The 20,631-nt window shown below is 43.4% G+C and overlaps 1 protein-coding gene and 1 pseudogene across 2 annotated transcripts in view; both read right to left on the bottom strand.

Annotated features, from left to right (window-relative positions):
- Positions 1–1,840: 1,840 nt before the first annotated feature.
- Positions 1,841–20,631, bottom strand: part of LOC101525533 (protein DDI1 homolog 2) — a 34,638-nt gene continuing 15,847 nt past the window's right edge. The window contains exons 5-9 of one of the 2 annotated variants that reach the window (XM_058675582.1): positions 18,597–18,724; positions 15,014–15,142; positions 11,355–11,458; positions 10,045–10,222; positions 1,841–4,185 (exon numbers count right to left, since the gene is read on the bottom strand). In XM_058675582.1, the coding sequence (XP_058531565.1) occupies positions 2,378–4,185; positions 10,045–10,222; positions 11,355–11,458; positions 15,014–15,142; positions 18,597–18,724 (2,347 nt within the window). In that variant the 3' untranslated portion in view covers positions 1,841–2,377. Of the gene's footprint in view, positions 4,186–7,271; positions 7,350–10,044; positions 10,223–11,354; positions 11,459–15,013; positions 15,143–18,596; positions 18,725–20,631 lie in introns of those variants that run through there. The other variant, XM_004592342.2, reaches the window with a different exon arrangement.
- Positions 15,944–16,065, bottom strand: LOC131479703 (U4 spliceosomal RNA; annotated as a pseudogene).

Genomic DNA, 20,631 nt, shown 5'->3' with positions numbered 1-20,631 from the left:
GAACTGCTAAGTTTCAGTCATTAAGAATCCTAACAATGTCAACTTTATTTTCTACAAAATTTGACAAAGTTTAAATTTTAAAAACTAAAAGCAATTACACAGTTTAAAAAATAAAGATGAAAATATGGCAAATGGGTTAAGCACATAGTATCCCTATCAAGAATACGTGTACTAAAGGCCTATTCAACTTTCTCCTAAAAAAACACAGATACATACATGAAAAGCTATTGTAATGAAACCTTCTCCAGATTGATATTGGGACTGCTTCCCAATTCTCCACTTTGTGAACACTCTGATCATGCTGATGAATAGAATGCCAAAGTTTGTTCTGCTCACACAGTGAGGCCCCTTTACACACAGGTGGTCCCTAGGGAGCACTCACTCTCCCGGGTAACTTTCTCTAGCTGCCCACCCCACCTCTCTCCAAGGCTTCAAATATATGTTTTTAAATAAAAGGTTAAAACACCCAAACCACCACCCAAGAAGCCAACACAGGGCCTCACTGCACTGCTACTAGACTTTGCTTCATAGCACCAACTACTTAATTACAATCACAGTTCTAAGAATCGGTTGACAGAAATCCTATAAGTAGTTTCCTAGCGCATCTTCTATCTTTGGTGTAGGACAGGCAAAAGAGACTACAATGGGTGATTGTCTAACAGAACATTTGAAGACAACCTAGCAGAGCTGTTGAACGTGTTCTAGGAAGCAGAAAACAGCAGCTCCTTCCCTCAACCTGTTCCTAACTTCGTGTGACAATAACGGGCCTTCATGTCACACACTGAAGTCTCACAGCACACGTGCCAACATTCACACAAAAAGAAACAAACTGGAACGGGTGACAGAGAAAAGCTTCTATAAGCTCCTAAAGTAAAAGTTTCACAAACTCCTGAGATACGAGCCTCCGTTGGAACTGTGCTCAATGACTTGAATTAGACAAATTCACTTAAATTCAGAAATCATTCTTCCAAAGTCTGTTCCAAACATGCTGCAAACTATAACCTGGGATCAGGAATTCCCATTCTCAAAACGCAGGTTTCTGATTTTCACTAGCTATCTAGCAGGGTTTATTTTTCAGGAAAGAATCACCTAAAATCTATCCAGTAGGGTTATTGCACAGTGGGGCCCCCAGGACAAGGATTTCCAAGGGCTAGTCCTTGTATAAAAAAAGGCCACAATAAATACTATGTATTATGCCCCACTCTAACTTGACATGGTAAACACAAATATGATGAATCTTGCTTAAAAAGAAACTCCTGAGGAAAAAAAGGGATGAGAAAACTCTACCAAGGCCACTTGAGTCCAAAACTAGTTCCACTGCCATGAAGGTCACGCACCAAATAGATTGGCCATTCCAAAAACAAAGATGAATCAGTGACATGCCTATCATGCTTCAGTACCTCACTTCCAATGACAGCTCACAGGGAGCTCTTGAAGAACTTCCTAGAGGAGTTCGGAAAGCAAATAAGCTGCTGGCAATTAGCTTCAGTTCACTATTAATCATTAAGGTTTGAGGTGTCCTCAGTGAGATGTTAGCAAACTCAGTCTCCAATGAATTTCGGTGTCTCAGCCACTGTCTTTCACTCACAGTTCTTGAAGTTTGGGAATGGAATGACAGGTCTTCCCCCTCTTCCCCTGTTGAATCAGGGTAGCACCATGTTTCACTCTAAAATTAATCCCCCCACGATATCCCACTCAAGATTTAAAAAAAAAAAGGTATTTGGCAATCAGTCCATGCGGCAGCCTATGATGCACAAAGTACCTGAAATTGAAGCCCCCCCTCACCCTGTTAAAATTCTAAGCAGCAAGTTAAAAAATCACGCTAGGAGATATTATTCAATTATTGTTCAACTTCTTGCAATAATTGATGAATCATAATACATAGAACACTGGATATAATTCCAAACACCAAACTAGGTGATTGAGTCAAAGTCATACCTTGCCTACAGCATAGAAACACAAGCGGTGTTTTCAGCTGCATGCATGGTGAGATTTCTTATGGCTTCTGCCTTTCAAAGCATTCACTCATTCTAAAATGGTGTGCTATACACAAAACCATCCAATTTATTCCAGAACACATCATCTTAATGAGAATAAAAAGCTTCTGTATGCACATACTGCCAATACATTTAAAAAGATTCAAATTTTAACAAGTAGAAGAGACAAATTCATCAGACAAGAGATCATAAATTACTTTGGCCAAAAAAAAAGTCTTAAAAAAAAAATCTGGCTCAACAATCTGTTTGCAGATTTCTACATATATTATGTATGTGGTGAGTGCGAAAGTGGGGGAGACAGAGTATGTGTGTGTGAGTGCATGTGTGTATAGAAAGAGCATTTTTCCAGGGAATGGAGCATGGTTTAGCCCACTTTTCAGTTAGGTGGGGACTACAATGTTCTTTGCTAGCAACACAAGAAGTGCAAGGTCAGCATTTCCACCCACTCGATGCAAAGCCCCAAGGGCTTCCTGCAAAGTAAAGCCAGCACGGAGAATGCGGTCAATATCCGCAGCAGGAAAAACAAATGGAGGAAGAACAGAGGGACCTGATGAATGGCTGGTAGGTGAGTCAAAATCAAAAACTGGTCTTGCAGCTTCAGGACACACATTTTCTCTGGTTTCAGGCCTGTTTGTTATTGGATTCTGTATGCCCTGACACAAGTCTTTAACCAACACGAAACTGGATGGCAAAGCCTTGGCTTGCTCACAAGTCTGACCGCGTGTATCCTCCTCACCTGTGATTTCTATACCCGAGGTGCAGTCTAACTGAGTAGATGTTTCAGCTGAGGATAAACTAACAGAGCCGTTCTCACCTACTGACTTCCTAGATTTGGGGTCACCTTCATCAGCTGACAGGCCACCACCTAGACCCTGGAAGTTCGTATTTTCTCTATCTTCTATTCCAGCACCAGGTGAAGTGCCTGTTAATTTTTCTGTCTTCCCTGACACAGATATGGTCTCATGCAAGACTTGTGAACTCTCTTCATCCTGGCATCTAAGATGCTCGTTTTGTGTCCATCTTTCAGAAAGGCTGTCAATACCCGTTTGCCCTTCCGCTGTTCTCTCTGATTGACATATAACCTCTTCAAATATAGTTTCTGAAGCTGGTTTACTACTAATGACCAAAAGCTCATGAAGTTCTTTCAAGGCTGTCGTTTCAGACGAACAAGGTTCTTCTGTGGACTCCAAAGGGGGTCGACTGTTGTCACAGACACTGCAGGAGGGGGCACACCTCCCACATTCTTTATGTGTTCCAGACATTTCAACATTACCTTCTGGGGGCTCTGGACCCTGACTGGAAAAGGAATTGTTCAGCATTTCAGATGAAGGGTTACATTTTGATAACTCTACTTCCATCAAGGGGTTATCTAAAGCAAGATCAGATGCACTAACATTTCGGACATCGGCATTCTGACTGTGTGTGGAATTAAGTACAGTAACTGGGGACTGTTCAACTATATCTATTTCCATAATTGTTTCTGAATTTGAGTGGCCAAAGCATTCTGAAAGTAGAAAACTCTCCCCTGTATCTGGAAGATCCACCTGCTGCAGCTCATCTCCTTTCATCGTGGTTTCCACACTGGCAGCTTCTTGCTTCTGCTGCCTTTCCCCAGGAAGCTCAAGGCTCCCCCTGTCACACACAGCATTCCGATGTGCGACCTGACGCTGTTGATTCTCCGGTTCCTGGTGGGGCTGGAGGTTGTTCACTGGACTCAGCTTCTGATTCTCTACATGCCAACCCTTAGAACCTAAAAACGTCTGGATAGTTGTGAGGGACAAATGAGCTTCCTGTCGTGTGTGGACATGACTTCTGAGGCCCTGGGTATCAGCAGGTACCTCCAGACTTCTCCCAACAGCTGCTGCTTCGGATGAATTCTGAGAAGGCATGACTGAACTCTGGTCTGCTGAAGAAGCATGCCCAGAATGATCCTGGACAGGAAAATGGTCTTTATTCTTAGAGTTTATCTGAAACTCAGCTGAAGCTTCCCAAGGCGGCACAGCTTTAGGTTCAATGCTATCTGGGCCCCCTGGTTCCAGAGGGCAGTCTGGAGCAGATACAGAGGGAGCAAGACTCATGGACTGACCAATCTCAGGACTCTGGCCTGCAGAACGGGCTGGGCGATTAAATCCATCTAAAGTTGGTAAGGATGACATTCCCATTGAGGTAGATTCTTTACCATTTTTCTCTATATGGAACAAAAGGGAAAGGGAGAAGATTAATCAGCACATTAAAAAGGTCACTAAATTATCAGCGGAGACAACTCTAAACAGGCCAAAATAAAGTCAGGTCCTCAAATCCCAGGCTTCGCACAGAGACTACTAAACATACAGAAGAATTCTGTTTCACTCTTGACAGATGCTTTAATATTACAGAGGCAGACATGTTCTGAGTAAAACATGCATGGTGTAATTCAGTATGACCAAGTACATTAACACATATTCACATGGCTGGGTTAGCACTCAGAACTACAAAACATTTTGGGGACTTCCGACCTCTGAGTCTAGAACTATAGGACAACGCTCCGCCAGTAGAGCTTTCTCCACCACTTGCAGGATGGTAAGTATGCAGACTCTGAAAACTACCCTTGGGAGTAAATCTGAGACATGCCATTTTCAGTAAGTTCCTTGGGAAACTTGTAAGCACAGAGTCTTGAAAATCTTTGTAGTAGATTAAAGCATCAATATATTTTTTATATTTTTAAAGTTAACATTGGAATTTTGAATGAGACATTTATAACTAGAATTTGAGAATTACGTAGGGCCTGGCACAGGCTGAAGTCCTCACCTTGCACACACCGGGATCCCAATATGGTTGCCAGTTTGTATGCTGGCAGCCCCTTTTTCCATCCAGCTCCCTGCCTGTGGCCTGGGAAAGCAGTCGAGGATGGCCCAAAGCATTGGGACCCTAGACCCATGTGGGAGAACCAGAAGAGTTTCCAGGTTCCTGTCTTTGGATCAGCTCAGTTCGCCATTGTGGCCACCTCAGGAGTAAATCAACAGATGGAGGATCTTCCTGTCTCTCCTCCTCTCTGTATATCTGACTTTCCAATAAAAATAAATAAATATTTAAAAAAATTATGTAAAAGCTCGGGGACCTACAGAAGACAAAGAAATAACATGATTCTAACTTCTTTATTTCAAGGCAAGGATCCTCCAGATCAGGCAAAAACTGGGACCATCAGATTCATCAAAGGATAAAAGAAGATGTAACATTAAGTCTGAAACATTATTCCACCAAATAATGAAACTTGAAAAAGATACCCAGGAGGCAGGCATTTGTTCTAGCAGTTAGAATGCCACAAGGGGTGTCCATAGGTTTCAAACCCCAGCTACTCCACTTCCTGTTCATGTGTACCCTGGGAGGCTCACATGGTTGTTAGGTCGCTGTCACACAACAGATATCTAGATTGAGTTTCAGGCTCCTGGCTTTTGTCTGGCCTAAACCAGTGAAGCAGTGAATTACAGGACTCTGTCTCCAGATAGATAAAGGGTTATTCATCACCACAGCAATAGCACTACATTAAGAATAAGTTACATACTTTCAGGAAACTTGGTGGGGTAGTGGAGTGAGTTTTTCAAAGGCAATGAATAAGTTCATTATAAATTAATGGCCACTCAAATAAGGTGGCAGGTCGAAAAATCAGCTCAGTATGAACAGCTAGCAATCACTTAAAACATCAATTCCAATTTCTTTTTTCCATTAACCCAGTTAAAAATCACCTCTAAGTAAAAGGCAGATCAAACTACAAGGCAGTGGTGAGTTTTGACACAGAATGTCAGGTTCAAGTTCCAGCTCCTCTGCTGCTAATCCAGCTTGATGCTCATGTTCACGCCTGTCAACCAGGCGGGGAGACCCACCTGGAGTTCTGGACCCTTGACCTCATCCAAGCTTGGTTGTTTCAGGGATTCTGCTCCCAGAAGAAGGCAAAACTATCTATGTATACATTTTGAATAAAATGAAAATAAAAATTTTTAAAAAGTCAAAAGGCTGGGAGCAAAAAATGGCCTTACAACATAATTGTTGGATGGGGCAACTCAACGGTTTTGGGTCAAATCTTAGCATCCAATGTGAGAGCTTAACCTTGATTAAGTCACAAAGCAATCCGGTCTGTAATTCAAATAGCTTTAAATCATTCTGATCAAACCCTGGTTAACTGTATGAGCTGATAAGGCACTGTGCCACTAACCCTATAGTTCAGCCATATAAGCAGGAAAACAGTATTTGTTTTAGTTAAAGATATATCCATTGAATATTATTAGTCTCTAAGACTGACTAGAAGAGGTTGAAAAAAAAAAGCATTGTGGTGCAATGTTCATATTGGACACCTGAAAAGGATGATAAAGTCTGTGTGGCACTGCTATGCCAACCAGGTGAGGTCCAGGTGCACGAGGCCTCAATGGATTTTATACTCACTAGGAAAACAGCCTACAGTCCTCCTGAGGCAGAGATGGTCAGTTTCACTGGCCCAAGTTCTAAATGTAGGGGAGGACTGGGTCATAACTACATGGCAACAGAAGAGTATGAGAACAATGGGTATCAAGAAAAATGAAACTTGATCTGCTTCAACCCATCCTTACCTGGACAAAGAGACAGAAGAAATCAAGTGCTATGCATCTTATTACAACCAGCCTGCAGGCACCTAGAAAATTTCAGGTGGCCAGTGTAACAGATAACTCTCCCTACTGATCTCTCAGCCAACATGGCCAGGCTGTCACACGGACACCACAGGGAAATGGAGCACAGGTGCCTTCTGTGGAGAATGCCTTACTCCAGGAAAACAGGGCAAGCCAAAGACTCAGGCGCTGATGCCAGAACAGAATGTAAGGCTTGCATGTTACAGCTCTATGACAATGGTCTCAGAGCCATTGCTTCCTCAACACAAAGAAAATGCCCCATCCCTAGAATTCAAGGTGGTCACACACAACAATCCAATAAAGAGCTTTCCTTTTCTCAAGAAAGAGATTCATAAAATCCATTTTTAAAAAGTTACTTCCAACAACAAAGGAATGTGATACCAATATTTTTGATTTGCTATCTCAAATCGATGTGACAAGGATAACAGAAATGATTTTTACTGAAATCCCCTGCCTCCTTGACTACTCTAAAAACTCACAGGATTTTAACCCAGAAACCTGTTCTCACACATTTGTCAACAAACAAACGTACACACAGGCTGGCTGTAATCAGACTGCATGAGGTGAGATGCATGACGGAAGCATGTTCCAAGACTGGCAATACAGAGGTTGCCGAAGACACTGACGGAAGGCTTACCACGGCGGCTATAAATACCTGGTCGGGCCCCTCCAGCTGCAGCACACACACACTACATGCATCACGGCTTCTGACGCTCTGTGTGAATTAGGAAACAGACAAGCAAACTCGGGTTAACAACGCAAACCACACAGCATGCAGGGTTATAGTTTCCATTCCTTTGCCAATTTTAAAATCACGAACTGGTAGTCAGCTGGGGAATGCTCCTGTAGACCGGACATCTGAAAGATTTGCTAATAGCTTCAATTCTCACAATACATATGACTATGTCACGCTTAGCAAACTTTTAACAGAACTTGAAAAACAAACAATTTCACATTCAATACACAGAATTCATGAACAAACATGGGCCAGGTGAAAAAAGCAGACCCATCAAATGGAATTAGAGGTGAAACCTTCAGGAATAAAAGAGAGCAAACACACGGAACACTTCTCAAATTTATTTCTCAGTTGAGATTCATTTTGAGAATGAGACAAACCAAATCTGCCTGAATTCTTTCCTGCCTTATCTGTCTTACAATAACCAGATTTCAAAAAGTGGATCAGACGTAATGGCTAATCTCTCAATTGAAGAAAAGATGAGATATTCTGATGTAAAGTAACCAAAGAAATGGTGATTTTAATGATACTGGAACCAGAAACAGGATATGATGTCACAGTTAGTTACTTCATTGTAGAGTTACTTTACAAAACTCAGCACAGGCCATCTATGTTAGCACTGGATTTTCACATGGGGAAAAGCCATGCCTTTTAATCTGTTATTGACATATCTTCATCACTGAGTTTGAAAATACCTGGTACCTACTAGTGCTTCCCAGTCTGTCTATCAAAATAAGGCAATTTGGGGGCCCAGTGGCGTGGTCTAGCGGCTAGGGTCCTTGCCTTGAACGTGCCGGGATCCCATATGGGTGCCGGTTCTAATCATGATGGCCCTGCTTCCCATCCAGCTCCCTGCTTGTGGCCTGGGAAAGCAGTCAAGGATGTGCCAAAGCCTTGGGACTCTGCACCCGGTGTGGGAGACCTGGAAGAAGTTCCTGGATTCTGCCTTCGGATCAGCATAGCACTGGCTGTTGCGGTCACTTGGGGAGTCAATCATCGGATGGGAGATCTTTCTCTCTGTCTCTCCTCCTCTCTGTACATCTGCCTCTCCAATATAAATAAATAAAAAAAAAAAAAAAAAAGGCAATCACCCAAGCAGCGCACCTGTGGAGAGAAGGCCAGACCACCTTGCTAGCACCACTGTTACTGACTGTGGAGAAGAAATTTAAAATGAAAAATAAGGGGGGAAACATTTCACAAAATGGCAATATTAACACACAGCATACATGTTACATCACAAATTATCCTGAAAACATAAAACATGATGAGTATATAAGTCAAACTCACTCAGGCATGACTTGCTGCAAAGATTAAAACTACTGTTAGCCTCTTCCTGCCCTTGCAACCCAAAACCATATTTCATATGTAAAACGGAGGCAAAAGCTGATGGGAGTAGGTCGTGAACAGGGTCAGCCTGGAAAGCTCCATCTGCTTCCCACACCCATTCGAACCAGGCTCAAGGCTGCTCATCTGGTGCTGCTGCTAACGTTGTTACCCTTTTGTCTAGGATTCAAATTGTTAACTCTAACAAACTCCACTGCAATGGAAAAGCAATGTGTGGTATTTATCACACTAATGAATAATTCCAGCCCAAAACTTCAAAGATAACTCAAACTGGGCCCAGCACGATGGCACAGCGGCTAAAGTCCTTGCCTTGAATGCGCCAGGATCCCATATGGTCGCCAGTTCTAATCCCAGCGGCCCTGCTTCCCTTCCAGCTCCCTGCCTGTGGCCTGGGAAAGTAGCCGAGGACGGCCCAGAGCTTTGGGACCCTGCACCCTCATGGGAGACCCGGAGGAGGCTCCTGACTTCGGATTAGCTCAGCTCCAGCTGTTGCGGCCGCTTGGGGAATGAACCATCAGACGGATCTTCCTCTCTGTCTCTCCTCCTCTCTGTATATCTGGCTTTCCAATAAAAGTAAATAAATCTTAAAAAAAATAAAGATAAATCAAACTTTTTATACTTCCAATTAATTATGAAATTTAAAAAAAAAAAAGAAAAACCACAAAAGAGCTAACACATCCTAGAGTCACTGTTGCGTAACAGATGGGGACTGTTAAACACAGACTGCATTGCCTTACATCACCCAGAAAACTTGGCTCCATCTTTGAACAGGATATAACCAAGAACGTTTTATCCACAGGAAAAAAAGATAAGGTAGCTTTACTTTAATAGCTGATACCTAGCTTCAGTAGGACTCAAGGACACATTGTGACCAAGAAAGACACGAAACCCTGCACTCTGACCGATGGCCAGTCACGCTGTGCACTTTTGGTGTGCTCTGTCCTTCAGTGGCAGCATTTTCCGAAAATATTTGAAAAATCAGGGCTGTGTCATCATCACAGGGACAATGCTGTTCTCCAAAATAAGTGGGTATACAGAAAGGAAAATATTTTTAGGGGAACATTGCTTAACATAAAAGTGTGGGTTCAGTATTACAACTCCCTTTAGGGAAAAAAAGGAAGCCGACCAAACAGTCCAACCAAGTAACTGCAGTGCTGCTGCACACAGCAAAACAGCTCCCGATCCGCAGAAACACTGCGCCTGCTCGCTGAATGAAGAAATGGGAGGAAGCAGTAAGACAAGTGTTAACAGTCTACGCCTGGACGGGGAGACCCTCAGAAGTGCTTCCTTGGTTCCTGAGCAATAATCAGGCTCCAGTCACTCCTATTACCTGCATCCTCTGCTGATTTTCGAATGGCTTCTGCTAATTCTTGGTCTGCAATCTCCTCTGGCCGTACAGCCCCATATGCCAACCGAGCACACTCTGGTAGCTCCCCTTCTGGAAGGAAGGTGGTTTGTGAGCCAGTGGTGCCAATCACCAGGACATTTTTCTTGAGATCGATGGAACACTGAGAAAGAAGAAACAAAAGGACAACAGTACATAAAAAGTTGTAGGAGGACACTGTGACCCCAGAAGGTCAGTGAGCACAGGATTACAGTTGATTGGATAATATTTGCATGAGAACATCTGAATGGCTACCTTTTGTATACCTGATTGGATATCACTTGTATCAGAACAGTTGAGTGGACAGCATGTATATGAAAACACTGGGTGGAATATACAAAAGCAGTACCAAACAAACGCATAGAAACTGTTGATGGGTTTTGCTGATAAGCTCAATACTTCCTCCCTTATCCCATATGACCCTCAGTGAATAAAGTCTGATGCCACTAATAAACTAATAAACTTCAGCTTTTTGCTTATCTGTGCACCAAGCCCATCTCTGCGGGAAAGACCATGGTCTCAACTGAACACTCTACTTACAAAGAACAACACTGACACAGGCAAACAATGTTTGGGAAAATAATTTTAGCTTGCAGGGCCAGCCTAAAGCCAACTCCAGTGTCCCACATGTATGTTGGTTCAAGTCCTTGCTGTTCACTTCCTATCTGGGTCTCTTTCATGTGTCTACAAAAGCAGGGGAAGAGGGCTCGGTCCCTGCACCCATGTGGGAGACCTGGAAGGACCTCCTGATTCCCGGCATCGGTCAGGCCTACCCCTGGTAAATTTGACCCTCAGGGAAGCGAAGCAACAGACAGATCTCTATAACCGTGCCTTTAAAACAAACAGACCAAAAACTCTCCTCCTCTCTGTATATCTGCCTTTCCAATAAAAATAATAAATAAATCTTTAAGAACAAATAATTAAATCTTTAAAAAAATCTGAGGATTTAAACAATTTACACTTGCAATAAATGATTAAAGCACTGCATGAGTTCTAACAGGAATATTTAAATTTACACAAGGAAGTCAGTTGTCCATTACAAGGTTAAAACAGAATTTTAACAGATTCATGGAAATCGTACAATACCTTTTATTTTTATGGTATATCATGTCAACCTTTGTATAAAAATAAAGATATTTTCAATTTTGGTAACTCAAGATTCTTTGTTTTCCTGTATATGAAACCAACAGATATCTGAAAATAACCACATGACACACAAAAAGCAGATGCAAAACTGAAATGCAGCTGCTACTTACCTGATGCCGCTTAAGCATGTCCAGTCCCAGCAGCATGTCCATGGGCTGCTCCTCAAGGATGGAGAAGGAACACGCAAGGAAATCTCCTTCTATCTGCACCTGAGCTGAAGCACAGACAGGGAAGAGGTTACTCCGATGCTGGCTTCAAAGCCCCAGGCAAGCCTGGCATCCACCACCCCACACCTTGGCTTCCTGCAGTCTGCTGGAGCCAAGGCAAGGCAGGCAAATAGGTGAGTCAAGCATGAAAATCTGGTAAAATGAATGACCAGGGTGAGAGCTAACGAAGCTGTTAACACCTACAGTGGATCCGGTGAGAACTCCTGACTTCACAGGTCATGCCGTTAAGACTCAAGCCCATGGTCCCCTCGCCGGTCAGCTACTCCCACTGGAGAGTGTTGGCTGAGATAGAGACAGACCCGACTAAGCAAGGCTATAACACCTGTGCGCTGCATGTGGACTAGATCAGGGCCGCAGCATCAGCTGGCAGAAGCTGGCACTGGGGACTAATTCTGTCGAGTCAAATCACAGGACCACCTAAAGAGTGCATAAACCGGGACAGAGAGACCTGGGAGGGAAAAGTGGGTTCCCCCTTCCTGAATCACTATTCCCGTAGGAGGGCATGAAAACTAGGATGGGGGCTGGGATGGCTAGATAGAGAGGCACTCAATATCTGTGAGGGCTGGATGGTTGAGTTGATTAGATAGAACTAAGCTTTAATACCCATTGACGGGTACCAGAGCCAAATGGGATAGGGGACAGACGGGTCTTCTGCTACACATACTGGCAAACCAGGGTGGGGGGCGGGCTTGGTGGGGGTTAATGTGAGTCGCCCCGACTAGGCTGCAGCTCCCACTGGTTGATGTAAGGGCCGAACCAGACTGGACTGCAACACCCATTGGTTCCAGTGCAACTCGGGACTGAAAACAGAACCAACCCAGCAGTTGCAACCACCAGCTGATCGGGGTGATGGACTGTGCCGGGCCCTGTGCTTGCTAGAACATACAAAAAACTAATCTGGGAATACCTCAAAGTATCTTTGGAGATCTCCCCAATCGAACTGCTGGACTCAGAACTCTAACCAAGAAAAGACAGAAGACAGAACGGGACAGTCATTCATCTCAGCTATATGTTGGCAGCAAATTATGGGGCAAACGGAGACTTTATGATGGACCATATCAATCAGTGGACGACCTCATCGAGCGAAACGCGCAGCAATTCATAACTAGAGAACTATTAACACCACTTGGGCACATATCTCGGAGCATGCCCCACATCCGGGACTTGGGGTGGGCGGGAAACCGGGTGGGGCTTCTCCCTCAATGTCCCCCTTTACCTCAGATGCAGGATGGAAACAATATGGACATAATGGCATTGCCCACTTTCCTATCCCTCTGAACCTTTTTTTTCCTTTTTTCTTTTTTTTTTCTTTTTTTTCTTTTTCCTTTAACTGTAATTAACTATGTAAAGATTGTCAACAACAATACAATAAAAGAAAAAAAAGAAAAAAAAAAAAAAAAGACTCAAGCCCAGTTGGTGGGGCAAACATATTAAAACTAACAAGTTCAGGTGTCAGGCATTTAGCCTAGCAGTAAAGATGCTCATGACTCATATAGCACTGTCTCATTTTTGTGTATCCAGTTTAAGAAAGATTTGCTTATTTGAAAGGCAGAGAGACCAAGACTGAGAGACAGAGATCTTCTGTCTACTGCCTCACTCCCCAAATGCCTGGGGATGGTTTCAACTGAAACTTGGAGTCTGGAACTCCATCTGGGTCTCCCACATGGGTGCCAGGAACTCCAGTACTTTGGCCATCTTCTGCTGCTTTCCCAGCCACACTGAAAGGGAGCTGGATCAGAAGCAGAGCAGTGGGGTCTGAACCAGTACTCCGACTTGGGTTATCAGTACTGCAAGTGGTGGCCCACTCCCAGTCTAGATTCGGGACCATCAAGTCTACCCCTGTATCTAACTCTTGACTCCAGCACCTCACTAATTCATACACTGGGAGGCAGTGCTGACAGCTAAAGTGGCTGTGTTGCCACTTACACAGAACTGTATTGAGTTCCCAACTCTTGGAACTCCTGATCTTGGCCCCATTTCAGGTGACTGCAAACACACAGGGAATAAACCAGTGGATGGTATCTCAATCACAAACGTTCAAAAAGATTAAGAGGTTCTCAGAACACATCCCTTAGTGGATGGCCTGGGCTCAGGTCTAGCTCTTCTCCTAATTCCAGCGAATTGCAAATGGACACTGGGGCAGGCAGTATCTATCAGCCAGTGGGTGATAGCTCAAGAAGTTGGAAATAGGTGTATTATTAACAACTACTTCCAGTTAAGATAACCTGTGATGAGCCCAGCCTAGTGGCTAAAGTCCTTGCCTTGAACACACCAGGATCCCATATGGGCACTGGTTCTAATCCCGGTGGCCTTGCTTCCCATCCAGGAACACGCAAGGAAATCTCCTTCTATCTGCACCTGAGCTGAAGCACAGCTTGTGGCCTGGGAAAGCAGTCAAGGACTGTCCACAGCTTTGGGACCCTGCACCTGCATGGGAGACTTGGAAGAAGATCTGGGCTCCTGGCTTCGGATCAGCTCAGCTCTGGCCATTGTGGCTGCTTAGGGAGTGTATCAGTGGATGGACAGAGATCTTCCTCTTTGTCTCTCCTCCTCTCTGTATATCTGACTTCCAATAAAAATAAATAAATATTAAAAAAAATAAAAATAAATAAATAAAAGAAAATTGACTCTTACTCCGCCTTCCAAATAATTTTAATTTAGAAAAAAGAAAAAGAAAGAAGGGGGGCGGGAATAAAAGGATAGGAGTAAGGGAAGGTAGAAACTCATACACATACAATAGCTAGGAACCAGGCTGGAACCACTACCAGTTCAGCTTTGGAAGATGTATGGTTTGTACATGATATCAAATGTGTCTGAACCTAGGAAAAGGAAATGTCTGTAGCATGAAATACGTGTTAAGAACAGTACACAGCAGACCAAGTGATACATCAAAACAGAGAGGGAGAATTATTAATTCCAAGAGAGAAGAATACTAGACAGAAAAGCAATTGTGTCCAAGTGGATGGCTCAGCACTGAAAGGCATTTGCTTAGTTCCACCAGTAAACAGTTGCCAAATATTTTTATTGTGAATAGAGACAAGTGCCAAAATAAATCAGCTAAAGTAACTAAAATGGGTATGTCTGAGGAGAAGGAATGAGAAGAGCATAACAAATCTAATTATTTTGTTTTTTTTTCCCCTAAAGATTAAATAAAAAAAAAATTATTTGAAAGCAGACTTACAGAGGATAGACAGAGAGGATATTGCATTCAGTCCCTAAATGGCCACAACGGCTGCAGCTGAGCTGATCTGAGGACTTGGGCCATCCATTATTAATGCATTCCCAGGGAAGAGCAGGGAACGGGATTGGAAGTAGAATAGTTGGGACACGAACCAGTGCCCATATGGGATGCATGCTTTGCAAGGTGGGTGATAGGAGTCATGGTGTGGGTCCCAGTCTGGTTATTTTGTAAGCAACAGAAACTTGTAAATTCTATGATAAAGGAACAGAGATTTTAAAGCTTCAAGGAGTCAGAATCTCTTGGATTAGATGAATCAAGACTGAAAAAAACAAAGGACTAAAAAATCTACTGCCCTACTCACCTAGATGCACCCTTCCAATAATCTTCTGAGTGCCCACTCCTTTGGCAATCCCTGCCCATCGACGGTCCACCAATCTCATGATATTACATCTTTCTGCACAAGCTTGGCTCATAATAGTCATCTGGGCACCTGCAGAGTGACAGAAACATCAGACCATTAAAAAAAAACCCAATCTGTGGCAAGACAAAACACAGCATCAACTAGACAGGCATCTGGACTCTATCACTGATCTAGCTTCCTGCTTAAGCACATCCTCTGGAGGCCGCAGCTGATGGCTATAGTAATTGGGTCCCTATCACACCCGCATGTCAGTCTAGGATGAAATTCCAGGCTCCCAGTTTTGGCCTGGTCCAGATCCATTACTACCTAACAGGTGTCCTTGTTGCCTTTAACTGAACTTCCATAAAATAGCATCTAAAACACAGTGTGGAAGCTAGACAATGAGGGAGAGATAATAATGTAATAATTAAATGGTATTTAAACAATTTTATCAAAAGAAAGAAAATCTGAAAACGGCCTCTAGAAAGTTAAAATGATGACTGTTATGTCTACCCATGGCAACATGAAGTATGGCAATACTTCATAATCAATGCAGTTTTCACTGGGCCCATTGAGTACTTTTTGTTATTTTTATTTTAAACTTTGGGATATTATGACTTATCATTTAAAAATATATCTCATTGTTTCCCAAACAATCAAATGTCCAAACTCTTCCCCAATTAGACTCTCTTCCTTTCAAACATGAGGGCATTTACAGTATTCTCGCCATCACAAGAACACAGCTGCCGTCAGTTCATGCAGCCGACCGACCTGCCTCTAATTGTCATCTAACAGTTCCAACTCTGGTCCCACACTGCTGTGTGCTGCGCTTTCTGTCTTAAACCCAACAAGTGTAAAACTCTCATTTAGAATTTCTCTAGCTCTGCTAATATTTTATAACATTCTTCAAAAAATCTGGGTATGAGTTCACTATTTCGTGTAGAAAAATTTTCAATTAGCAATAATCGTGCCTCAGATAAATCTCATCGGCCACAATACTGTACCGTAAAAAGCCCAGTCTTTCTTTTTTTAAAGATTTATTATTATTGGAAAGCCAGATATACAGAGAGGAGGAGAGACAGAGAGGAAGATCTTCCATCCGCTGATTCACTCCCCAAGTGAGCCGCAACGGGCTGGTGCGCATCGATCCCATGCTGGGAACCAGGAACCTCTTCCAGGTCTCCCACGCGGGTGCAGGGTCCCAATGCATTGGGCCGTCCTTGACTGCTTTCCCAGGCCACAAGCAGGGAGCTGGATGGGAAGTGGAGCTGCCGGGATTAGAACCAGTGCCCATATGGGATCCCAGGGTGTGTTCAAGGCGAGGACTTTATCCACTAGGCCACGCCGCCAGGCCCCAAAGCCCAGTTTTTTAAAATCTTGTTTTTATTATCATTATTATTAGAAAGGCAGATTTATGGATAGAAGGAGAGACAGACAGATCTTCCATCTGCCTGAATCCAGGAGCTGCTTCTGCTCCTCCCACATGGGTACAGGGTCCCAAGGTCTTGTGGCATCTTCTACCGCTCTCCCAGGCCACAAGCAGGAAGCTGGATGGGAAGTGGAGCTGTGGGTTCACAAACTGGCACCATATGTGATCCCAGGGCTTGAGAGGTAAGGATTTAGCTACTGAACCACTGCCCTGAGCCCCAGTATAGTTTACCTTTAACTTTGCTTCTTTTAACCTTCTTTCTGCTAACTCAGTCCCAAATTTGTAAATAACTTCTATGCAATTCTGCTATCTCTGATCTTCCCTCTTGTAACCTTTGCTATCAGCCTAGTCCAAACCCTGTTCCCTTCCAAACCACTTCATTTCAATCAGGGAAACTGTGTTAATTTTTGATTATACAAAGCTTTTCTGATCTCCCCTCTTCCTTACATCACCTTCTTCAAATAAATCATTTCTTCATGTATTCAAAAGATCTTACAGACTTTCACTCTTAAAAATAAAAGGTTTTCTGTTATCTGAGAGACAAAGAAAAGAAAGGGAAAGGAGGGAGAGAGAAGTGTCCTTCCTTCTCCAGGTCCACTCCTCAAGGAGTTCCAGCTCCTGGCTTCCCATCGGCTCAGCTGGCCGCTGTGACCACTTGGGGAGTGAACCAGCAGATGGAAGATCCTCTGTCTCTCCTTCTCTCTGTAGATCTGACTTTCCAATAAAAACAAATAAATCTTTCAAAATAGTTGGTTAGATAGAACTAGGCTTTAATACTCATTGACATGTATGACAGCCGAATAGGATGTGGGACAGACTGAACTAGTCTGCTGCACATACTGGCAAACCAGGGTAGGGGGTGGGCCTGGAGGTGGTTGGAGGCGGGCCTGGAGGGGGCCCCAGCTAGGCTGCAGCTCCCACTGGTTTATGTGAGGGCCGAGTGTGTGTTGGGCAGAACCAGGCTGAACTGCAACACCCATTGGTTCCAATGGAAGTCAGGGCTGGAAACAGAACCAACCCAGCAATTGCAACCACCAGCTGATTAGGGCAATGGACTGTGCTGGGCCCTGTACTGGCAAGTACACACAAGAATCTGGTCTGGGAACACCTCAGGCAAAGTTTCTTTGGGGATCTCCCCAGTCGAACTGCCGGACTCAGAACCCTAACCATGAAAAGACAGAAGACAGAACAAGTCAATCAGCCACCTCAGCCATATGTTGGCAGTGAAAAACTGGGGGAACAGGGCTTGGCAGCGTGGTCTGGTGGCTAAGGTCCTCGCCTTGATCCCATATGGCCACTGGTTCTAATCCCAGCAGCTCCACTTTCTCTCTGTCTCTCCTCCTCTCAGTATATCTGACTTTGTAATAAAAATAAAATAAATCTTTAAAAAAAAAAAAAAAAAACTGGGGGAACAGAGACTCTAACATGGACTATGTCAATCAGTGGATTCCTCAACGAGCTTATCGTGCTTGGAGTGGCGAGACTGGCAGCAATTCATAACTGTCCCAATCCCACTGCCTTGGACCAAGTATTGCTAGTTATCCTGGCATACTGTCTGAAGATAAGAGGACCAGAGGTATATAGTATGAGCTTATCTTGCAACTTTGAGTAAGTCACCCTCCTTGAACCTTAGCATAATGAAAGGGCTGGATTTTCCAGTTTTAAAATTTTGATTCTACAGTGGATTCTTCAGTGATCTCATCGTGCTTAGAGTGGCGAGATTGGCAACAATTCATAACTGTTGAACTATCAAAAACACTTGAGCAAGACCCTCGGAGCATGCCCCACATCTGGGTCCTGGGGTGGGTGGGAGACTGGGTGGGGTTTCTCCCTTAATATCCCCTTTACCTAGATACATGAAAGAAATAATATGGAAATAATAGTCTCACCCACTTTCCTGCAGCCCTTGAACCTTTTTACCCTAATTAACTATGTAAAGATTGTCCAAAAAAAGAAAAAAAAAAAAAGACTACAAGAATAAACCTATCTCCAATAAAAAGAGGAGCAAGTGTACACCATTGGTCAGTGGGCACTCGGAGGGCACTCCAGCGCCTCCCTCTCCACGTCACACCAAGTGTTGAAGGTGGGGCCCAAGGCACAATAGACAGACATCACCTGAGTCAACAAAGGCCTTCACAGGATGTCCGTTCACTTTGCAGTTAATGTAAAGCATAACTACTTGGCCAAAACTTTCCGGAGCCTCTTCCATAGCTATCGTCATGTTTTCCTCAATGTTCTGTTGCCTGAAACAAACCCAAAACCAGGTACACTAACATTATTTCCATGAACAGAAACCTGTTTCAAAGTCACAATATTAAAAACAGATTTGAATATCTTGTGCCCAAATAGAGCAGCCAAAAATGGGAACTGAAACTGGTGCTGTATGTTGCAATGAGTGATTCCACAGGAGGCAGTGAGGCAGAGCTGACACAGCATCTCTCATACAATAACATGGATGGTCCCTTTACAAGTGCAGAAAGAACAAACATCAGGAACATAACGTGGCACCATGCTTTATTACCATGTACAATGTTAGGATTTCTTGAATGCTCCAAGTTTAACTGAGGATTTATTGAGTGCCAGGGGACATTTCTGATGCCCAATTTGGCAGAAGAGTCAAGTCTTTCAGTGGCTTCTGCTGTACCTGATGCTTCGGCTCTGGGACTGGGTTTTCCAATTTGTTAAAATGAAACTTCTCACCATGTAAGATATAAACAGCACTGATACAAGAGCAGATGCATAAAACATGTACCAGTGAAACTAAACACAGATGTATAATAGTTCACTTGGCTCATCAAATCATGTCTCAATCTAACGTATCTAACGTATACAGGAGACAAACACACAGATTTGAGTTCTGGTTTACCCTACCATCTTCCCAATCTTTTTCAGAAAAAAAAAAAAAAAGGAAAAAAAAAATCACCAAGCATTACCAAATTAATGGAAACCAGGTCAGTGTCTGGGTGAAGACTGAGACAGTCAAGGTCCCGGGTAAGACCCAGTGTAAATCAGCCCACCATCTGTCTGAGTAAACACGCTTCCACATGACATCAAGCGCACACATGTTCTACCACCTGCAGCTGTTTGCACGCAGCAGCAGTAGAGCCGTGAGTGAGGCAAGAACCATACAGCATGTAAGGTCTAAGATATTCATGACCTGACCCCTCAGAGAGTGCTGGCCCTCACCCCTAGCCACAGTGCCCATGCTTTCTGTAACAGGACTCTAGGCTCAACTAAGACTATAGCTTTATCTGCCACTTGGCAAAAAAAGAGAAAAAGAAAAAAATGACTTTTTAGGAAACCAAAGGCACCCCTGTTTAATTTACTTAGGCAAATATGCTAACACCTCAGGGTCCAAATAATCATGTGATCACTGGTAGAACAGAGCAAATACAACTTTATAGACATTGGATATAACTGAATAGCTTGCACATTGCTTAACTTCGAAATACCCTAAAAGTGACCCTGCACCCCTCATCTTGCATTGACTCCCACCCAAGCACAACTTTCAGCAAAAATCCAGAGAAAACACTAGATCTTCTGGCTCTTCTGGGTTCTGTATAGATACCTGTCGGAGGCACAAGGTTTTCTGCTTAAGAATGGATCTGTTACCTTGCTTCATTTACCCCGCCCCTGGAAGGAAACAGAAGCCTCATGACCCGCTCCATTTTCCTTCTACTCTTCCAGGTTTGCCTCAGCTGTCTTTCTACCCCCGTTTCCCAGGTTGAATAAAGCTACTCTACAAACTTAACTGGTGCCAGTTCTGTCTAACAGATGACTTGCAACCTAGTTCAGAACAAGTATCTTCTCACTTCTCCTTAGAGATTAAATGAGTGAGTGGTCTTTGAGTGATATTTACCAATATCTGATACAACATGAATTAATGACTTGGGGCAATCATATATGCAAAAAAAAAAAATCCAGTCTAATTTCAGATAAAAAGCATTATCTGACTTCCCGCCCGACAATGGATATTTCAATCAGGTTAGGTTTCATTTAGGTAACCAGAATGGTGGTAGAGCACCTAACTGGCTACTAGGCTGTTCAGCAGAATCATCATAGTAATGCTGCTCTTAGTTACACCAGAAACTTCAAGCTTTGTAACAGAAGTGGGGATGGTGGGGGTGGCATGATCCTGCTGTTAGGACTG

Source organism: Ochotona princeps, chromosome 2 (genome assembly GCF_030435755.1).
Source record: "Ochotona princeps isolate mOchPri1 chromosome 2, mOchPri1.hap1, whole genome shotgun sequence".
Classification (NCBI taxonomy): Eukaryota; Metazoa; Chordata; class Mammalia; order Lagomorpha; family Ochotonidae; genus Ochotona; species Ochotona princeps.
The sequence above is the reverse complement of the archived record's forward strand: the minus strand, read 5'-3'. Positions and strand labels throughout refer to the sequence as shown.